The sequence below is a fragment of the Penicillium nucicola genome, assembly GCF_028828085.1.
Source record: "Penicillium nucicola strain IBT 29836 chromosome Unknown utg000005l, whole genome shotgun sequence".
Lineage (NCBI taxonomy): Eukaryota > Fungi > Ascomycota > Eurotiomycetes > Eurotiales > Aspergillaceae > Penicillium > Penicillium nucicola.
This window is the reverse complement of record NW_026643129.1, coordinates 1,039,486-1,060,934: the sequence shown is the minus strand read 5'-3', so window position 1 is coordinate 1,060,934 and position 21,449 is coordinate 1,039,486. Positions and strand designations below refer to the sequence as shown.

The window sequence follows — 21,449 nt, the reverse complement described above, 5'->3', positions numbered from 1 at the left end:
CATTTTTACCACCTGTTGATGGACATACCCAATAGACCATATTGCATCAAGTCAAAGCCAGGCTTTGCTTTGTTATACCCAGCCCGAGTACCAAAGCGAGGTGCGTCGGGTCATTTGCAATGCTTGCAATCCTTGTAGGCTCTGATATTTGAACGCCCCAAAAGAGCATCTTAGTTCGAATAAGTGTAGCACAAAGTACCGCCCTGGGTATTAAGCAAATTTCCAACCGCAGTATGTGGTGCAAGTCTGCCAATATTGACCTCGAATTCCAGAGTAATATTCTTTCCACCATAATCAAACGGCATAATAGGACCACCAACCTGGTGCAAGCGAGCAGGGAGGTCCTTATTTTGCCATTCCCAAAAGACACGATCAAGATTACCATGATGAAGAAAGAAGAGAGGATCTGAAGGGTCAGCAAAAAGGACGATGAAATATAAGCACACTGAATGTGGAGAACTCACCTCCAGGGCTCAAAGCCGAATTACCTAAAGTCCCAAGAGCACCCCCAACCCCAAAATGGCCACTGCCATGAATATTGGGCTCAGAAAAACTAGGAATATTCTCGAGCACCCGGGCAAAAGAAGTATAATGTGGCTGCGCAAGGACGTGGTCTACAAGACTCTGCTGTGCAAAGTAGTTCATGATCCAGGGGATCCAGTCTCTCCGCAGACAATCTGGTTGGCCCTTTGGATGTCCGACAGCGAGCAGGAAGTGTGGCGGTGTGAAAGGGCCATCTTCGACGCATCCGCCGCCTGTTCGGCCAGTTAGATTGAATGGGTTCTGGGTGGCATTTACGTGGAGGTATTTTCCATTTCCGCCGAATCCGCGGTCTGCGGAAAAGACATCTGATTCAAAGATTGTCATTGAAAGGTTGTTCGTTGAGGAGGCGTCCAGGGACCAGTTCCAATATCTGAAAGGGTAATTAAATCGACAACTTCCATTGACATTTCTTTATGAAATAACTTATTTGGGGTCGAACTTACGGTTGTGCGCCTTTATACCCGCACTGTTCTCGCAGGGCCTTTTCGTAAGTCGCGACAAAGTATCGATGCCAGAGCGCGAAATGACCCTGATTTAAAAGGGTCAGAACGATTGATAATTATAAATCAATAGCAATTTGCGATACTTGCCACCCAGTGTATGCTCGGAGTCTGATCACTATGAGTAGCCTGGAAATCATCAAAATGCGTGACAGCATTCTCAAGACCACTTATCGCCGGGCGAGACGCCAGACAATGGACTGCGCCAATATAGTCACGACGCTCATCTAGATCTAGTTGTCTCCTGGGAAATGTGGCCACAATGTCAATCATGCGCAAAGACGGGAAAGCATAACGTTGTGGCTTACCATTCTTTGCGTATCGGGGGATTCTTGCAAATGCCCGCGATGCAGTCCGAGACCAAAAGGAGAACTCCAAGTGAAAGCTTGGAGAAGCGCATGATTTAATGTACAAAGCTTGAGTTTAATAGTTCTTTCGGGATAGGAAAAGGTGGCCCCGACTACTCTATGTCTCTGGGTCAGGATAAAGTTCGGCTTTTTCATCTGCTGTTCTGTTCGTATTATAAACCATCCCTGTCGGCCCTATCGGTCATGTCGGGCCTGACGGGCCTGTCGGTCGCCGGGGATAAATTTGCCCCACCAATTGTAATAGGAGAATTCGAGTACAATATGAGGGCCAAAGAATGCCGAACCATGGCGCTGTTGTCTCTTTCTTTGTGAGCGATAAGCATGCCAATGGTTCAAAGACAAGGAACCCGAGATTTGTAAGTCATGATCCCCATCGAACCCCAGATCTCAATCAAAATGGCGGACAGTCCGAGCTCTGGGGCTCTGGGGGTCCCCCGAGCTCGGCGGAACCTCATTGCCAAGACCGCGGAGCAAGGGGCCAAGCCGACCAATGAACAGCCCGTGATCGTCATCTAATAGCTGCTTTACATAGCACCCGCGTCAACCCATGGTTGCCCTCAGGACTAGATTCCAACTGCCGGGGAGACCGGACACCGCAACTTCGAGTTCACGGCCAGATACATATGATATCATGAATCTGGTGGAAGGTACTGATGGAGTTGCTTTATAACAACCAAACTCAACCAGGTTACAAAGAAGCACATGAATTCAACGGTCCGGGGAGCTTCGGCGGGGCCTTGCTTCCTTTCGCAAATATGTGGATCGCACAGTGTGCCTCTCCCTGTGTTATAAAGAATTCACAGACCCCTGCTCGCTCAAGTTAAGGAAATAGCATACACTGCAATTATCAATTATCGATAGCCAGGTCCGATGATTATCCTTGGCCTGTCATGGCCTATATTACGGCAGATAATGATTCTCTCCAGCCTGCCTTCCTTGCTGTCATGATTGGCTTGTTATTATTATCAAGTTTCAGTGTCGGCCTGAGACTTTACTGTCGAATAGCACTGGTTCACAAGGTTGGACCAGATGACTATTTCATAGTAGCTGGATTGTTGGTGACAATGGTTATGGGTGTGATGAATGCATTTCTCATTAGCTTCGGCACCGGGTTAGTTCTTTCTTTGTTTTTTTTTTTATTTTGTTTTTTTCCCAAAGCGCACTTTAATCGCTTTCAGAGCTCTCTTGCAGATCACTAACGAACCCCATCTAGTCGTCACTTGGCTGACCTCGACCTCGAAACCATCGTCATCCCAACCCTCAAGCACTGGTATGCCTACCAGCTAGTCTACCCACTGGCAATCGGCCTTGTCAAATTCAGCATCCTGGCCCAATACTACCGCATCTTCCCCGTACGAGGATTCCGAATCGCAACAGCCGCAGTCGCAGGATTCGTCTTCCTCTACACAGTCATTGTGATATTCGTCAACGTGAGTCCAGTCTATCTGCAGCAATTCCCCTTCTCTTCGCCCGCACTCGGCTCTAACACCTACAATCCAGGCCTTCGAATGTCACACCAAACCCTGGCGCGCATGGGACCCAGCCACATACCCACGCGGCTGCAATAGCATCTCCGCGACGTACTTCTCAATGGCGGGAATCAATATCCTAACCGATTTAAGCATTCTCATTATGCCTCTTCCACTACTAACCAAACTCAATCTCCATCGGCGGAAGAAGTGTCAGTTCTTTCCCTGTTCCCGAGCCCAAGAACCCACCCGAACTAACGCATTCAACAGACGCCCTGGTAGCGATTTTCCTAACAGGAACTTTTGCCTCGGCAGCTTCAATCGTGCGCCTCAGTGCACTGTACAAATACATGATAACGAAAGACGTCTCATACGACGCGATCCAGATTCTGCTCTGGACACAGATTGAAGTCAACATTGCCATTATATCTGCGTCTGCGCCGTCGCTTCGGCCACTCTTTAATTCGGTCTTTCGAGGCTCTTCTTATGATCGGTCTGGGAAGCTCCGCGATGGGGAGGGTGAGGGGGAGGGTGTGGTCACTGGGACTGTTGGGTCCAGTCGACGGAGGACGTTGCCACCGCATGATTATCCGTATCCGGGTGTTGAGTTTGTCATGAGAGATTTGGAGGACGGTGATTGTGTTGAGGGTGGGACATTGGAAGGGGATATGGCTGGCAATGTGCTAAAGATCTCGGGTGAGGTTTCGAGTGTGGTGGCTGTTCCTGATTGTGTGCATGCCAGAGGAAATAATTCCGACTGCATGCCTGAGGTGACGCGGCTTGGGGATATAACCAAGACTGTTGTTATTGAGATGAAGAGTGAAGAGAGATGATTTGCTGTACATTATTATGATTGAAATAATGCTTTCTGTACATAATATAATTTACGAGAGAAGGTCATTTTGAATGATAATGAAAGCTTTGCACCCGTCTTGAAAATGGATGGATTTGACAGACTGTGTTGTGGAAAGCTTTGCAAGACAGGAGTAGGTAGGATGCATGTTGTCGACTGTCTGCTTGGCATGAAGCACTCACTAAGGAGCTACCCAAGAACCGATGTCTTTTGAAAGACATGGAGGACTAAGTACAAAACAGGAGAAAGAACAAGGGCAAAAGAAGGCAGGGGGAGAGGCTGTCAGGGTGTCTGTGGGCCCAGTCCTAAGACCAATCCCACAGTCGCGAATATGCATTAGTGGCACAGGAATATAACAAATCTTGTTGACCGACTAAGCGGGGCTTCGCGTCATCATTCAGTACCGGAAGGGGCGTGGATGGCAAAGGAAACGAAGGATTTGGGGAGAGCAGCAAATGAACAGTCGTATGGCGTTGCGTGCGAGGTCGAATGGCGAACATCCAGGTCTGGAGTGCATGCAATCAGGAGTTGTAGAGCCTGTAAGACACAGTAAGCATCAGCTTGGTACACAAGGCTGGTGATTCCATCTTCAGTGAGACAGGAGACATACTCACCATATCGTCTTTGAGAAAATCACGTCAAGCTTTGGAGTGGACGTGGATCATGAATGCAGCAGACGTGGATACAGTGGACGTGGATACAGTGAACGTGGATGCGGTGGAGGCGGTAAGGACGAGACGAGGTAAGGAACAGGCATGCGGGCATCGTGAAGCCTGGATAAAGAATCTCCTTCTCAGCTGATTCCCAGAGCCAGTGAGTCAAGCCTTGGTGAGACATAAAGACGGGACTATGGTCAACTCAAGCATAAGTAATACTTACCTTGACCCCGAAACTCAAGTAGAGTCAGAGAATCAGATGCACACGTCAATGCAGCAGACGCAGTGCAGACTCTGGAACATGGGAGACAAAACATCTCCCGTCAGCTTGATGCCCAAAAGCTGGTGAGGCTAACCTCAAATGCAACAGGGGGGAGGGAGGAGGGGGGAGACAAAAGTGGGCATCTTGATCACATAAGAAGAACTCACCATGTAGAAGTGGAACACATAACCATCAAGGTATGTTGTCATGTGGGATGACCCATGATGGATCGTGGATCGTGGATCATGGACCGTGGATGGTGGATGGACCTGGAACCTGGAGAGACAAAACACATTCCCCCCGTCGGCTTGATGCCCAAAAGCTGGTGAGGCTAACTTCCAGTGCGGCAGCCTACGGTGGGGGGACTACGATATGGGCATCCCACATCGCAATGAAGAACTCACCATGTAGAAGTGGAACACATAACCATCAAGGTATGTTGTCATGTGGGATGACCCATGATGGATGATGGATCATGGATCATGGACAGTGGATGGTGGACGGTGGACACACCAGAACAGAAGAGGAGAGATGAAGGAAGAAGAAAGAGAAGAGGTGGAAGAGGATGAGATGGGGGGTATTTATAGGCAGACCTGAGAAGGAGCGACGCTTAAGATCAGCAACCTGCCGTGATTCGATTGGTTGATCCTGGGACACCCGCGCACGTCAGAATCAGACAAGCTTTTTGATCCTGGCGTTCTATTGGTCAATTTGGGGCAAGAAGCAAACAACAATCAGGCAACGCAGCAGGACAATGAAAGTCACCGGCCAATGAGATAACAGGATCAACGGCCTCTTCAGGTTAGACCCAGTCAAACGGACTTACAGGAACTCTATTGATCCTATTGTTCCTATTGTTCTTGCTCCTATTGTTCTCGATCCCATTGTTCTGGTTGTTCTCTGTTATTAAGCATTGTTGCCTGTTGTTCACCATTGTTGGTTGTTCGGCACGTGCGGCTCAGTGCTCGGGTGATCTGCCGGGTACTCCCGTCCCACATAGAATGCTGGGGTCCAGAGCACGGACTTCAAATTACTGTACAGCCTGCATGAGAACTCACACCACAGTTTACTGTACACATAATGTATTTGATGATAAAATTTCAATTCAAGCAAGTACTCAGCGAAGCAGTAATGGTATCTTATAGACATAGTAAAAACCCCGGTGTGTTTGTCTCCCAATGCAGCCAATGACCCCATTGGCTCATGCGCAAGTAAAATGCAAACAATTATAAAACACCATGTCGCGCCTTGAAAATGGATACTTTCTCGTCATAAAACAAAATCTCTTGGAGTCTGTAGTGGATGCGTGAAGTATTCTGATCCTCATCTGGGTCAGTATCGTAGTCGTCGGGGTTGCTCGAAAGAACATCTCCGTTAAACGACTCGTCATCGTCCTCGTCGTCATCGTTGTGGTGTTCTGTGACGTTGGTGCCGACGGTCGAGGGATTTTGATCTTCCTCGTCCTCGGTATTCGGTGGGGAGAAGTCCACGGTGGGGTTGTCGTCGAAATCGGCGGGGTTGTCATCGTGTCTGGCCTCGAGGATTTGGAAGCACTTAATGTGGAGACCGAGGTAGGCAATTTTGAGGTCGGGGCGGATGCTGACAATGTCCAAGACTTGAAGAGCCAACTCTTTCAGATCACGATGGACAGTGTTGAAGATGTTCGGTAGGTACAGAGCTCGAAGCTGAGGCATGTTTGGCAATCTCTGGAGGAAGAAATGCTGGATTTACGTTAGCCAAAGTCCTGACTAGCATCATTGAAGTAATCACTTACCCAATCTGCATAATTCATCGCCATTCCCAACTCCTTTAGCTGCGGCATTTTTCCACTCGTGACAAACGAGATCATGTCATTAGTGAGCATCCACTTATACCATCGCGTACTGGAATACCCGCTGCCAATCTGGCGATCAGTGCCATCGATAAGAACCCTTCGCAGACTCTTGCGATGCTTTCGCAGGATGTGTCTGTAGATGGCGTCGATTTGCACAGAGGATTCGTGTGCCGGCGCTTCATGCAAAAAGACACTCTCCAAGGTATTCGGTGCTAATGCATCTTTGATGAAGAGAATCAGATAAGGCGAAACATTGTCTGTGCGGATGTGTTTTAGATTCAGCGGGAAGTCAGGCTGGCTTTCAGGGAACCGGGTGTCTGAGTTAGAAGGACGCTTAGCTGGTGCTGCGGGAGGTGCGTATTTTCTGCGAAGAGCTCGCCACAGCTTCTCATGGTCAACACATTGCATTATAGTCAACGTGTTGAGTTTTGTCCAATCAACAGCTGGCAAAAGAGTGGGCACATGTAATGGAACCCGTTCTAACTCCAGAAGGTTCAGGCTCAGCATGTCAGAATCAGCTTGAAAGGAGTTTGCAGGCGAATGAGACGTCCGACTGGGCAAATTTAGATCATGTGGCTGCTTTTTTTCCTTGTTAATGCTGGTTACTGGGTGCCCTATTGGAGAAGCGAGTTCCTCAATTTCAGCAGCGGTCGACCTTTTAGGGGTAACATCGGTTGAAACTTCTGGTGGCATCGAAGCCATGATAGGAGAGGCTGAAATGTCTTCGTCATTATGACCAAGCGAACTGCGCCGTTTTAATATTCCCAAGATACCATCTGCACGAGGCCAACTTGATGGATAATCCGAGTTCGTTCCACAGAGTAGCCATGTGCTCATGTGGGCTTTTCCGGCAATGCCAATGCGGAGCTCAGTCAGGCGTTGACGCGATTTCTCAATGAGAAGTGCAAGCTCTTCCACATACGCCGGTTCATCTATGTCGAGAACAGCCACACTCTTGAGCGGAGGCAATACGGACAATGAAGGGTGTTCGACGTGTTTGTATTTCTGGAAAGTCCTCGTTGTCGGTGCAGATAGAATGCGTAGAGCATTCTCTGAATTATCGTGCCAGCGCACCCAGATACGCTCTAAGCGACATTCGTGGCCAGGCTGATCTGCCAAAGATGCAAGTGCCAGCCAGATTTCACGAACAACTCCAGTTGGCATGTCCCAGACGAAGGCCTCCAGGTTGACCATCCGCGTAACAGCCAGTGCAACAAGCGTTCCTAGCATCTTGCCAACTTCTTTGGTTACTGAGTATTCTTGGACCCAGCTTAACGGACCATTTCCAATGGAAAAGGTGCGAGTGTATTGCGCATAATGATTGCCTCTTCGCGATCGTCCGCCGACTTGGTTGTCCGAATGTAGAGAACTCCGTCGACACTGGAAATCACAACCACAATGTTTACAGCTACCGGATGTTCCATTTGGCAACGTTGGTAGCCGGCTAAACACATCTTCGCCCATCACCAATGTCGAAAGACCATAAGACAGCGCATCCACCCCCGAGTAGTCTGTCGTTGTGGAATTCAGTGACTCCGGCCAGACGATGTCAAACCGTGAATACATATGCGGAATCGCCAATCCATGAAGAGCGGAGCATGTCAGGGCAAGCGATGTCAAATCATTTGTATGCGTGACCTAACAGTATGGAAGTGTAAGCTCTCGCGCAGTGACTACGAGAAAGACATGTAATACCTCTTTTATAATCTCTTTCAACACATCCAGAGGTAAATCCAGAAGTAATCGAGGTTTTTTCGGCATCTTGAGATCGGAGTGTGTTTGACTTCGGCCTTCCGGGCGGGAGGTCGATGGGGTAGCGCCCTGGCAGGATGATCGATTCACGTCCTCTTGTTCCAGGCGTAGCTTGCCCAGGGCGAGGGTAAGGTTTCTCTTGGTATCAGATTCGAACTCCATTGAGGCGGTGCTTTCGCTAGAGACGAACCCCTCCTCGTCTGACGACATCATGTCGGGCTTATCGGCATCCATGTTGGCCATCAGATGGCGGATGCCTAGCGCGAAATCGCAATTATTGTGGAGCGCGGCTGAGAACGAAGACCATCCCTGAACAAAATACCAAACAAGCTTCTTAGTTCCGGGTAACTGATCACTTTGGCTATGTTGGCAAACAAAGGGAAGCTATTCTGGGGTATTGAGCTCGGATCATCTACATTACGTAAGGGTGTTGTCGTCACCTGCCATGGGTGCCTGGATGGCAAGGCGTCCAGTATAGAGTCAACTCGGACCTCGTATTTCTCTCATTTCTCTCAGTCGGGACTTTCTCATGATGAGATAATCACTGGATTTCTTCTTAGTGTGTTGGAATTGTGGTTTGGGGGACATCTGCACTTGAACATCACAGGAAACCGGAAACGCAACATTTATATATCTCCACATGTTTGTTGAGATTTATGGTGGCCGGCCATGGTTTATGCCATGAATAAGCCATGACGGCAACCGTAGTGATTCATCACCTGGGAAACCTAATTAGAACTAGCTAAAGGCAGAGTTTTCTGGTATATAAGGATATTCTCACACAAATGAGAATCTCCAGACTTAAACACCTCGGTAATCTATTGTTAAATTATCTATATTGTACGGTCGTACCGGTCATCATTCCTACTTGCATCGTAACCTTTTCAACAATGTTGGGGCACAATATTAAGAGTATCTTATCAAGAACAAGGACTAATTTCATTATTTTTCATCAAAACAAACAGCACAACAAAAACAAACAGTATCTCAAATCAATCTATAGCACTGCCTAAGGTTTCTGTCTTTCTTTCCCATTGGGGATTTCACTACGAGGTAAGAGCTCTACTCTCATCCTCTCCGTCCGAGTCGTTCCAAATTAATCGCCGCACTAATGCAGGCCAAGTGACTGAACGCCTGTGGGGTATTGCCCATCTGCTCACCGGAGATGGCCACTTCTTCTGAGAACATGCCCAGGTGATTCGAGTAGGAGAGGATGTTGTCAAAGTGCGAAAGTGCGAGCTTCCAAATGTTGGGAATGGGCACATCGTAGCTAGAAGCCTAAGAGTCGGGGAAAAACAAAGGGTCAGGTTCCCAGTTCAAAGAGATGGAATTGGAACTTACGCGAGCCATGGCTTCAACAAGCCAGAATGTCACCATGATGAAGGCGCCTTCACCACCTCCCACACCTGTGCAATATGAATATCAGTTACTAAACTCCAATGGCAAGGTTTCAAGGACGCAACAGCAACTTACCATCATTCGCCCTCAGGTGGTCGTACCGGAACACCATTTTCGCGCTAGACAGTCCCTCCTTTTCGGGACTTTCCAGAATTCTTTTGAGGGTGCTGATAAACCGGGGGTCATTGGGCGCCACGAAGAAGACCAAGGGTGCAATCAAAATGGATGCATCCAACACATCCGGGCTCTCATAACTCTGGCAGAAATGACCACGCTCGGTATTGTATCCCTTCGTCATGATCTCGTCGTACATCTCATCACGAACCTTGATCCACTCAAAGCGATCCGGGCAGGGCAAACTGGCACGCTTCTCTGCAAGACGAATACCACGATCCAAAGCCACCCACATCATGATCTTCGAGTAGATGAAATTCTGGATCTGTCCACGAGACTCCCAAATAGACATATCCTTTTGGTTCCGAACGGTAACAACATAGTTGACCATGCGTCGGATAGAGTTCCATTGGTCATAGGTGATGGGGTTGCCGTGCTTGTTGTACAGATAAATACTGTCCAACAGTTCGCCGTAGATGTCCAACTGCGTGTGGAAGACAGCTGCGTTGCCGATACGAACAGGCTTGCTACCTTTGTACCCGTCAAGGTGATCAAGTTCCACCTCGGGAATATCGTACTCGCCCCGGATGGTGAACATAAGTGGCAAGAATGGTCTCTTGCTATCCTTGTCCATGTCCTTGGCAGCATGAGGGAAGATTCGATCGAAGATGAAGTTGACATATGCTTCCGCTTCTTGACTGTAACCCATCTTCAGGAAGACGTATAGCGTGAAAGCTGTGTCACGCACCCAAGAATACCGATAATCCCAGTTTCGCGAACCTCCCACGTTTTCGGGGAGCGAGAAGGTTGGCGCCGCGACAATTGCACCGGTGGGTTTGTATGTCAACAGCTTGAGGATCAGAAGACTGCGCTCCACTGTCTCCCGGTAATGACCGCGGAAGGCACACTTGCGAGTCCAGTTAGTCCAGTAGTCAGATGTTTCCTCTTCCATCTTCAACAGGTAGGCGGCCATGGTGGCCGAGCTAGGGACAGCCTTTTCCGGACTGTGCAAGACCAGATGAACTGTCTGCCCCTCTGATAACTTAATCCAGGCCACCAATCCACGGCCTTTCATTCCTGGGCGATCTTCCAGCTTCAGGTTCGCCGATGGGAACCCAAGCTTGTCCGGCTCCCGCGAATCGCTGAAGATCTCGAACTGCAGCCTTTCCGTTTCGCTTTCGAAATGGATGGTCTGGAGCCGGTGTTTCGTCATGTCATTCTCCAGCTTTGCACGAGCGTTGTGTGAGTCTTGTGCGTAGTTGAAGGCCGGGAAAAGTTCCACCTGCAACTCCATCGACCCACGGCTGCATTCCAGCTTTCGGATCAGACCTGAGTGCTGCAGTCCTGACTTGAACCGATTGGTGCCGGGTTCATTACATGGGCAGTATCCGGACAACAACCTAGCAGACTGGACGACCTTCTTGGGAGTGACCGGGAAATAGTCCAGCATTGTCACAACACCATCCTCGTTGGTCCACCTGGTCTCAAGCAGGTTCGAGTAAGGTAGATACCGCTGTTTGCTATGGGCATCGACCACAGTCTTGTAGGGGGTCACCGAGAAGAATCCACCCTTCTTATCGTCCAGCAGGCGGCAGAAGACACTAGGCGAGTCAAAGACTGGCCAGCACATGTAATCCAAACTACCAGCCTTGCTAATCAGGGCACAGGTATGCATGTCTCCGATCAGGCCGTAGTCCTCAATGGCATTGTACGAAGTCTCAGTCATGATGGCAATGGAGATGAGTGATCACAGGTAGTCCGATACAAGTTCCAGACACGATTACTTTAGATACAGATCGAATGCTTTCTGGCAGCATCAACCCGAGAAGATTGATGAGAAACAGAGTCAAAAGCATAAGAAAACGCAATAATCCCCGTCGACATCCATTATCCGCATGGCCCGACGACTATGGAAAAAACACGACATGATGATGATAATGTATCAGGGGTCTGAGGTCATAGCTATGCCGGTAGATGGGGACTTCTCTCCAAGAATGACGCTAGAATCCAGAGCTTCATCAGCGACGAGCTTCGCAATGGGTGTATTTCTTAGACATTCTCAGCATCGACCGATACGCGTTTTCTAATAGCCGAGATTAGCTGGAGAGTTTTCAAGTCCCCTAAGATACCCACGCCTTGTATAGCTTCACAACACATGACTACCAAGGCCGGAGATTTCAATCCGCCAATAACAAAAAAGACCACCCCAACGATAAACAAAACAACTGCATTCTTCAAAAGGGCAGTGTTGACCCCGGATCGACCGGACAGTGGAGCGGAAAAAGATCGGTGGAACCAGTCAGAGCTGAAGTTGAAGCGACTAGTGAAGCGACCGCCCTGAAAGACCCTCGATCTGCCACTCGATCCCTCAGGATTCATTTTCCCTGCTTCAGCTGCTTCTCGTGTTCGTTCCTTTTTTTCCCTTTTCCCTTTTTCCTGTTTCCCGAACATTCACTCCCTTGGACCCAAGTTCCACCTTCAGTTCCACCCATTCCACACTCGGTTCTCCCCTCCCTGTCTTTGTCAGCATCGCCTCCCTACCTCAACTGCCCTCGTGCACTGTCGTGTGACGCCCTTTTTCCACAAGTCCATGGGAAGTCGGCTCTCATCTACATTCCTCTCCTTCTCAACTAGCTGTCCCAGTCTTCACAATGGGGCTCACCGCCGGTAGCCACCACCGTCGGCGAAGCTCCATGCTCGCCGGGACAGGGCGAGTCTCACAGCCAGTGTCCACGGAGCGCAGAGATGACAGCCTCTGGTCACATGCCGATGGAGGAAATCACAAGCGCGAAGAGCAAGAGCCATTGACAGCGGAAGAGGATACTGATGCGTCCGATATGTCGTCCGCTGCAGAGAGCTTGGAGCTAGACTTGATGAGTTCCGATGACGACCAATATGACGAGGAAACGGGACTCACATCGAGCCAAAAACGCCAGCGACGCCGACGGAGAAACCAACGACGAAAGCTCGATGCCCGAATCGCAGATACTAAATCCCGAGGCGACATTGATATGGACCGCAGCATTGTTAGGAGATTGGGCGTTAATGCTGCATTGATCTTGATGTGGTACTTCTTCTCGCTGTCCATCTCAATAGTGAGTGGTGTTGTCCAGTATTTCCTTGGAATTTTGAGCTGACTCTTCTCGTGCTTAGTATAACAAATGGATGTTCTCCGAGAGCGATGTTGTCTTCCCCTTCCCTCTTTTCACCACGAGCTTACACATGCTTGTTCAATTCACGCTTTCCGTTATAATTTTATGGATCTTCCCGTCGCTCCGACCGCAACATCCTCCGGTGTCTGCAGCATCATCCCCGGTGGATGGCCCTGAAGAAAAGCCGCCGATACTGACCAAATTTTTCTATTTTACTCGCCTTGTGCCATGTGGTACAGCAACCTCGCTAGACATTGGCCTCGGAAACATGTCCTTGAAGTTCATATCCCTCACTTTCCTTACAATGTGCAAGTCTTCTGCACTTGCTTTCGTTCTCCTATTCGCAATCCTCTTCCGCCTCGAATCGCCTTCCGTCAAGTTGATCTTGATTATTGTTACAATGACAATCGGTGTGGTGATGATGGTCGCAGGAGAGACCGCTTTCAATGCACTTGGCTTCGCGCTTGTCATTGCGTCCGCATTCTTCTCAGGCTTCCGATGGGCCTTGACCCAAATTCTTCTGCTCCGCCATCCGGCCACCTCAAATCCATTTGCGACACTCTTCCTTCTCACACCCGTCATGTTCGTCACTCTTATCGTCATCGCGCTATCCGTGGAAGGGCCTGTCGAGATATATCAAGGTTATCTTGTGCTTGCTGAGAAGCGTGGGAACCTGCTAGGCGCTTTCCTTCTCATTTTCCCTGGCGTGCTTGCCTTCTGCATGATTTCATCAGAATTCGCGCTCCTTAAGCGCTCATCGGTTGTCACATTGAGTATCTGTGGTATCTTCAAGGAGGTCGTGACAATTAGCGCAGCGGGTGTTATCTTCCACGATAAGCTCACTGCGGTCAATTTGACTGGCTTGTTCGTAACAATCAGCAGTATTGGGGCATACAACTATATGAAGATTTCAAAGATGCGCAAGGATGCGCAAGAAGAAGCCTGGAGTCGCGAGTCGAGTCCACTCTCAGACACCGAGGATGGCGACCAGAGCAGTGGCGGTGAGCAGCAACGGCAAGGAGACTACCGTCGTGTTGCGATCCAGGATGCTAGCATTATTAGCCCTGCGCCAGGTAGTCAGTTGAATGACGATCAAAATGCATCTCCTGCTGGTGATCAGCGGCGCTCATTCCGTGTGCGAGCCAGCGGCTCCAGACACAAAAGAGGCGCTCTCTCTATTTCCACATCTACAATCCCCGAAGACGACGGTCCACCATCTCCTCTACGATCCGCCCCTCCCACTATAACCACAATGGCCCAAGCGGGATTCCCTCATCTGCAGCCCTCTAACGGCGAGGGATCACCAGATGCTCTGTCAACTTCGTCTCTTTCGCCTGTGCGGCATTAAATCCTCGCTCATCACTAGCTTGCCACCTTCATTTCCTTCTGCTCCCTTCTTATCTTGATCTACCCTATATTCCCCTTCATGTGACGGTTGTATGCCACCCGTATCTCTTCTGTTGGCTGGTCTAAATTCTGAAGCGTGCTTTTGGATTGCATATCCCTTTTAAATATGCCTTGGTCTAGATCTGGATTGTTCCGGATATGAATTTCTTTTTTTTTTGCATGAGGCGGTTATTGGCTTTTTGCCTTGGACTTCACTGATACCATCAATCAAATTTCCTTTACTTATACACCGTTTTCAAAGTCTATTGTTGCTGCTGGAGCTCCTCTTTAGTCTGATGACACTATTGTAAGCGTAGGACAAAACATGAAATTTACGTAAACTGGTGTTTCCGAATGTACAAAGCGCCAACGAGACACACGTGTAGCAGAGGAGTATGCATTCGTACGCACTACCTATAATCACTATCAATACATCTACTCCTTTTTCGCACCCTCCTTCATCATATCCATAAGGTTTTTCTGCCCCTTCGGCTTAGGAGGTCCCTTGGCCTTTTTCTTCTCATCCGCCTCAAGCTTTCGCTCGTACTGATCCTGATGCTTAGCGCGTTCCGCACGACCCTCCTCTTCGAGCTTAGCCTCAAGAGCCTTGAACTCTTCACTTTCAGGATCCATCCCGATAAGAGACTCGAGCAGCTTGATCTCGCGTGCCCAGACACCTGGATCCTGAACAGTAGCTGCGCCAGCCGCCGCAGGCCGCTTTGGTCCTTTCTTTGCACCCTTTTTCGGCTTCTCATCTTCTCCTTCAGTGCCCTCAACGGCGTCTTCATCGGCTGTAGCCTTCCCTGGGACACGATCGATAGGTGTTTCGAGAACCATGGGTAGACCCTCGAACCGGGGCTCGTTCATCACATTGTGGAATGCGCGCAGGCCGAGGAAGCCGGTGCCGATATTGGCGTGTAGGTCTCGTTTGCTGCCGCGTGGAGCTTTGGAGTCGTTTAGGTGCAGGGCTTTGAGGAACTGGATGCCGATTAACTCGTCGAACTCTGCGAGGAAAGCTTTGAAGCCTTCTGGAGAGGTGAGGTCGTAGCCGGCTGCGAAGCTGTGGCAGGTATCAACGCAGATACCAATACGGGAATGATGTTCTTTCGGGATGAGAGCGAGGAGATCTCGGAATTCCGAGAGGGCTCCGCCGATGGTGTTGCCGTGGCCGCACATTGTTTCCAGAACTGGGATCACTGTTGATGTTTCCTGGATGGCTTGAGTGAGGGTGCTTGCTAGGCGGGCGAGTGCCTCTGGGAGAGGGGTTTGGTTGGTGCTTCCCGGGCTTGGAGGCGTCAGTAAGAATGTGATAGTAGGAATGGTTGACTTACTGGAAGTTGTAGAGTGTAATTCCAAGGGCTTCGCAGCGGCGGAGATCATCTAGGAATGAAGTATATGCTTGTTTGGATTTGGCACTGTCGCTTTGGGCTAGGTTCACGAGATAGGAACCATGGGGGAGAACGTGTCTGGATTGAGAATGAGTGGTCTGTTTTAATGATTGGAAGTCGTTGTGATAACGTACTTGGATGCATCGTAACCCTTTTCTGCGCATAGCTGACGGAACTGATCACGGTGGTCATCTTGTAGCGCTGGATTGTCCCATTTTCTTTGCGACTTTAAGAACAAGGCAAAAGCGTTACCGCTAATTCAACACTTAGTTGGGATTGGCCGAAGGAATAGATGAAAGAAGAAACTTACCCAATGTTGTGGCTGTTATGAATGGAATTGAAGACGCCTGCTCAATATTCTCTGAATCAAAATCAAGCTGCAATTCTACCGATTCGAGCACTGACCTTTCGCAGCACTGACGTGTGCTCCAACGAACATACGCAGACCTTGAGTCCGAGCTGCCAGCGGCATAGCTTCGGTTTCTTGATCTTTTTTGGACTTCCTCGCCTTCTTGACAGGCTTGACACTATCGGTGCCCTCGCTGGCTTCTTTCTTCACCGGGGCCTTCTTTGGTTTTCCCTTGGGAACAGCAGCTGGGGCACTTTCACCCACAGCCTCTTCTTTCACCGCAGGAGCAGTGTCCTTGGTTTCTGTATCTGATGGCTCTGGGGAAGACAGTTCCTTGAGGTTGATGTTTGATTTCTGTCGTTTGGATCTTCTCATAGGCGAGGCATCAGACGTGCCACCACTCAGATTTCTTTTGTGATTGGCCTTGGACTCCGACTGGTAGCGCTGCGGCGATTCAGGAGATTTGCAGCACATAGTATTCAAGTTGTTCTTCACAGTGTTGCAGGTTTCCGGAGTGGATACTCGATCGAAGACCCGAAGAGGTTGACTGATATTGCCAAGCCTTGTGTAGATCAGACTTGGCCCTACGGTATCAACTTCGAGGAAAAAAGATATGCTGTAGCAGAGGATGCGGTGCTGATAGACTCAGATCCTGTCCGATATATCATTTCTCGCGTATCTGTCCAATGCTGTAAATGTGATCCAGCAAGGACAGAGAACTGACGTATCGCCGGGGCAACGGTCATGTGATGTTTATCGATAAACTTCCCCTCCACACAAAGTTGTCACTTCGTCTCGGCAATTTTTGAGCTTTCTCAGATCTCTTGTTTGTCGTCATGGCGGCTTTCGACGACCCGGTCGACTTCGACATTATCGAGAACCAGAAGGAGAACATTCAAACACTTCCAGGTGGCCGATCGGCAAGAGAGCTTGCCCGCATCTTTTCAGCGGGCAGCAACAGTGACTCGATTCCAGCACCGTCTCCGAACGCGACCAGGACCCTTAACGATGCCGTGCGTGAAGAATTTGAAGGCGAACTGCACTCAATTGGAGAATCAGATGACCCGCTGGATGTTTACGACCGTTACGTTAAATGGACCCTGAACGCCTACCCATCCGCACAAGCGACTCCAGAGTCCGGTCTCCTTCCCTTGTTGGAGCGGGCCACCAAATCTTTCCTCTCATCATCACACTACAGAAACGACCCTCGGTATTTGCGGTTATGGCTCCATTATATTCGACTTTTCTCGGACGCACCGCGCGAAACATTTGCATTCCTCGCCCGTCACCGCATTGGTGAAAGCCTAGCTCTCTTTTACGAGGACTTTGCCGGCTGGCTGGAGGGTGCAGGACGGTGGGCACAAGCGGACGAGGTCTATAGGCTTGGTATGGACCGTGAAGCGCGACCTGTCGAGAGACTGGCGCGGAAGTACAGCGAGTTCCAAGATCGATATGAACAGCGACCACAAGACGCAGGTCCATCCTCGCCCGCGTTACCGGCAGTCCGTCCAGCCCTAGCTGCGAAAACAAACCCCTTCGCCTCATCAGAAAGCCCTGCTGACCCACAGGCTGCACGACCATCGCCTGCAGCTGCCCCCAAGACGAAATCCGGGAAAACGAAGATGGCCATCTTCTCAGATACTGATTCTGCTGCACCAGGCCCAGCGACTGGTGGAGCGACAAAGGGATGGGACAGCATTGGATCGATTCGAGATCGCAAGAAGGAGAACGAAGTGGAGGCTAAGCCATGGGCTGGTGAAACCTTGAAGGCTGGCAAGAAGGCTGCGCCATCACAGAAGATGGCGATTTTCAGGGACGAGGTAAGTGTTCACTACGGGCTGATTTTTCCCCTTATGAACCTCCACATATTTACGATCACAGGACTAATTGCTGGCATAACCTATGGTTTTTTATTATGTATCCAGTCCAAACCAGATTTACCTACCAAAGAACCAAATCCTCCCAAGCAATTGCCGGAACATCATGTAAGGGAAGCGGTAAACCCTCGCACCGGGCGTCGAGAGCGCGTATTTGTCGACTTGGAATCAGTATACCCAGATCGCAAAAATCCAGCACATGAAATGAGTTTCGAAGAGCTCCGATCCATTAGTCGTGGGTGGATGGACAAGAACTGGAAGAAACAGAAAGAGCCCTTGCAACAAATTTCAGGGAATGCCAATGCAACGGAGGATCTACCGGAGCACCTGGCTGAGAACCTAACAATCTCTGGAAATTCGCAATCTTACGATCGGGATGAGGGCAAATCAAGCAAACCTAGACGCACGGAGGCTAAAGGGGAAACGACGCAGACCCAGACAGGTAAGGTGATTGTCCATATGGTTTTACCGACTCGGTTAATCTGATAGTCTATAAAGTCAAGATGAATTTCGACTCACCGTCCAAGTCAAAATCGAAATCCCGGCGGAAGAGCACCAGGGAGCCGACAATGACTATGCACACGCGGGCAGCGACTGATGAGATCTATAGCATCTTTAACCAGCCATTGAAGGCGGAAACCGAGGCAGATGCGGACAGCTTCTGCGGCAGTGATTACGAGGACGAGGATTGCGATAGCACCGGCACAGGTCATATTTCAGCGGCATCGAGCGACTTTGGCGACGATGAAACTCAGACAACATTCCACAAATCCTACGATGATACCGAATACGCCGATACCACCAGGGCTGATAGTGTTGATGGGGGTGAATGGACAGAATTCGACCCCGGCCGCGACATTCCTAGTATCGACAATGCCGAGCTGACGTCTCAGTCTGTCGCAGGCGAGGAAGCAACTCTTTCTTCGCAAGGGACACCAGAGCGGAAGGGCTTCATCCCAGAGATGCCCGAGGATTATGCTCCACCATGGGGAACCTACCGTGACCCTGCTGTCATGGCCCAGAATCGACTTCCCTTTATGACACCGATTGTGGAACGAACAGAAAGTTCCATACTTTCTCTGACAGCCGCTCGCAATAACATGTACAATGCGAAAACACCTTCTAAGCCTCGATCACCCGCTGCCGATCTTCTTCTTGATAGTCCGTTAGAAGAGGATCATACTTTCGCCTCTACGGCGGATGTTCCGTTCAGCCCAACGGCTTTCAAGGCGCTTGCACCTAAGCTTCGAAGACGGGAAGTTGTCATCAGAGACTCGCAGTGTAATCCGACTGACAAAGGGATACGCAATACGATTCTTAACTCGTTGGAACCGCCGCTTGACACATACACTGGGTATCATGGTCACGTCAAAGACAGCAACTATGCCTCGATTATCCAGAAGTTTGTGAAGAGCAATACCAGAAGATCTAAGAGTGGCGATGAAGCGTTTGATACACCAATTCTCGAATTCCCAGGGGCCGAACGAAGCTACATTGTCCGACGGGAACTTGGAGCCGGCGCATATGCTCCAGTGTATCTTGCAGAGAGCGTGGACAGTCTTGAATCCTACGACTCTGATTCAGACAACGGTGCCAGTTCGAATGGCAGAGGCTCTCGCCCCAAAGTGAACGCCTATGACACACCCCGTTACCCCTTCGAGGCAGTCAAGGTGGAGAACGGACCATCCAGTGCCTGGGAATTCTACATGATCCGCGCCGCTTATGAACGTCTCCGACAATCTGTAGATCATACACGTGCTACAGACAGCATTGTCCGTGCCCACGAGTTGCATGTGCATAAGCGTGAGAGCTTCTTGATTGAAGACTATCGTGGACAAGGAACCTTGCTCGATTTGGTCAACATCGTTCGCAACGAGTCCATTGCCTCCAATAATCATGCCGAGGGTGGTCTTGAAGAAGCAATGGCAATGTTTTTCTCCGTTGAGTTACTCCGAACCGTCGAAGCACTCCACGCCACCGGAGTACTTCACGGCGATATCAAAGCTGACAATTGCCTTGTCCGTCTCGACGACTCCAACCACAACGAACCACCTACAAAGGGTCTTTCCCTCCTCGATCTCGGCGCAGGTGATACTCCGACTGACCCCCGCGAAGGCCCCCACTATTCCCCGAGTGGCTCTCACGGCTGGACACAAAAGGGTCTCACCTTGATTGACTTTGGTCGCGGTATCGACATGCAAGCATTCTCCCCAAATGTCCAATTTATCGCGGACTGGGAAACCGGTACACACGAATGCAATGAGATTCGGGAGGCCAGACCCTGGACCCATCAAATCGACCTATACGGCATTGCCGGTGTCATCCACGTTCTCCTCTTCGGTAAATACGTCGAGTCCACCCCAGTGGACAGCCACGACGAGAACTCGCCCCCGGGATCCTCTCGCACATACCGTATCCGCGAATCGCTCAAGCGCTACTGGGACCGTGACTTGTGGACCAGCGTCTTTGACCTCCTGTTGAATCCGGGTGCGGAGCGCTGGCAGCGCATCGAGCGCGACAACGGTCCACCAGAAGCGGCTTTGTCTACAGCACCTATTCTTCCCGTGTTACACTCCATGCGCCATGTCCGCCGTGGCATGGAAGAGTGGCTTCTTGCTCATGCGGAAAAGAAGGGTCTTGCACTTCAGCTTCGCAAGGTTGAGCACCTTCTCGCGGAACGAAAGAAGAAGCTGGAGAAGTGATTGTGGTTGCTGTGCTTGTCCTTTTGCTGGAATGCGTGTATTGTGACTTCTTCCTCCGTATGATACCTGATACCCCTATCTCTTTTACTCATGTTACTCAGTACTTTTGCTCAGGTCCCATGGCCTTTGTTTAATATCTTTTGTGAATATTCATGTTCGGTGTAGATGATATGTTCTATTAATCCAGTCCATTGATGTGGGAAAGATTCTCGCTAAGACGAGGCCGTACAAAATCCGAAAAGATCCGCCCTTCCCTTTCGATTCCAAATTAGGGCAAACTATGAATAGATAGAGTTAGACTGGTCCGCACGTGCAAATGACGATGTAATTAGATTGAGTCTCCATACTGGGTCTCCACTCAATTAAGCATATCCTCGGGTGGATCTTGAGAGAGCACTAACTGCTTAGGACTACGACGTGGAAAATACAATTAAGCGAGCATATGCAGAATGATAAGATGTCAACTTCACCCAGGTAGAGAGATTTAAGCCATACAGTTAAGGTAGATGGAGAATAAGAATAATTGATTTCCTTGATGGGTTCGCGCTCATAGCAAACACGAAGGCAAAGAATAAAAACAAGGCATACTATGCACAAACAGAATCCAAACAAGATCCGGTAAGAATAATAAGCTCGCAAAGAAAAGATAGGCATCCGTACGTCATGAGAAACGCAGAAGAGATCAGAAAAATAAGAAGATAAGATATCAGATGTAAAAAGCGGCGCAGCAAAAAAGCAACGCAGCAAATGAACTGAAAGTGGGAAGAAAAAATGACATGCGACTGTTCGGAATGCAAGGCCAATAAAGATCGCCACAAACTTGAGGGGAATCATGTGAAGCACAAG

The 21,449-nt window shown here is 49.6% G+C and overlaps 7 protein-coding genes across 7 annotated transcripts; 3 read left to right on the top strand and 4 right to left on the bottom strand.

Moving 5' to 3' along the window:
- Positions 1–170: 170 nt before the first annotated feature.
- Positions 171–1,443, bottom strand: N7511_005487 (tyrosinase family protein; the record flags this gene model as incomplete). Its single annotated transcript, XM_057127864.1, has 5 exons — positions 171–406; positions 465–913; positions 987–1,072; positions 1,137–1,287; positions 1,352–1,443. The coding sequence occupies 5 exons, from the start codon at positions 1,441–1,443 to the stop codon at positions 171–173; spliced, it is 1,014 nt and encodes a 337-aa protein (XP_056984381.1).
- An 858-nt stretch (positions 1,444–2,301) lies between these two features.
- N7511_005486 (uncharacterized protein) lies at positions 2,302–3,713 on the top strand (the record flags this gene model as incomplete). Its single annotated transcript, XM_057127863.1, has 4 exons — positions 2,302–2,522; positions 2,625–2,841; positions 2,912–3,092; positions 3,151–3,713. The coding sequence occupies 4 exons, from the start codon at positions 2,302–2,304 to the stop codon at positions 3,711–3,713; spliced, it is 1,182 nt and encodes a 393-aa protein (XP_056984380.1).
- Positions 3,714–5,877: 2,164 nt separating this feature from the next.
- N7511_005485 (uncharacterized protein) lies at positions 5,878–8,480 on the bottom strand (the record flags this gene model as incomplete). Its single annotated transcript, XM_057127862.1, has 3 exons — positions 5,878–6,372; positions 6,426–8,123; positions 8,181–8,480. The coding sequence occupies 3 exons, from the start codon at positions 8,478–8,480 to the stop codon at positions 5,878–5,880; spliced, it is 2,493 nt and encodes an 830-aa protein (XP_056984379.1).
- An 825-nt stretch (positions 8,481–9,305) lies between these two features.
- N7511_005484 (glycoside hydrolase family 15 protein) lies at positions 9,306–11,475 on the bottom strand (the record flags this gene model as incomplete). The annotated part of the gene is made up of 3 exons (XM_057127861.1): positions 9,306–9,515; positions 9,579–9,643; positions 9,711–11,475. The coding sequence occupies 3 exons, from the start codon at positions 11,473–11,475 to the stop codon at positions 9,306–9,308; spliced, it is 2,040 nt and encodes a 679-aa protein (XP_056984378.1).
- Positions 11,476–12,400: 925 nt separating this feature from the next.
- On the top strand, positions 12,401–14,249 carry N7511_005483 (putative nucleotide-sugar transporter; the record flags this gene model as incomplete). The annotated part of the gene is made up of 2 exons (XM_057127860.1): positions 12,401–12,844; positions 12,903–14,249. The coding sequence occupies 2 exons, from the start codon at positions 12,401–12,403 to the stop codon at positions 14,247–14,249; spliced, it is 1,791 nt and encodes a 596-aa protein (XP_056984377.1).
- A 473-nt stretch (positions 14,250–14,722) lies between these two features.
- On the bottom strand, positions 14,723–16,498 carry N7511_005482 (DNA-(apurinic or apyrimidinic site) lyase APN1; the record flags this gene model as incomplete). Its single annotated transcript, XM_057127859.1, has 5 exons — positions 14,723–15,572; positions 15,619–15,753; positions 15,810–15,929; positions 15,986–16,022; positions 16,081–16,498. 5 exons carry the CDS (start codon positions 16,496–16,498, stop codon positions 14,723–14,725), a joined length of 1,560 nt encoding a protein of 519 aa, XP_056984376.1.
- Positions 16,499–16,860: 362 nt separating this feature from the next.
- N7511_005481 (putative checkpoint protein kinase (SldA)) lies at positions 16,861–20,603 on the top strand (the record flags this gene model as incomplete). Its single annotated transcript, XM_057127858.1, has 3 exons — positions 16,861–17,844; positions 17,950–18,343; positions 18,391–20,603. 3 exons carry the CDS (start codon positions 16,861–16,863, stop codon positions 20,601–20,603), a joined length of 3,591 nt encoding a protein of 1,196 aa, XP_056984375.1.
- Between the last annotated feature and the right edge of the window lie 846 nt (positions 20,604–21,449).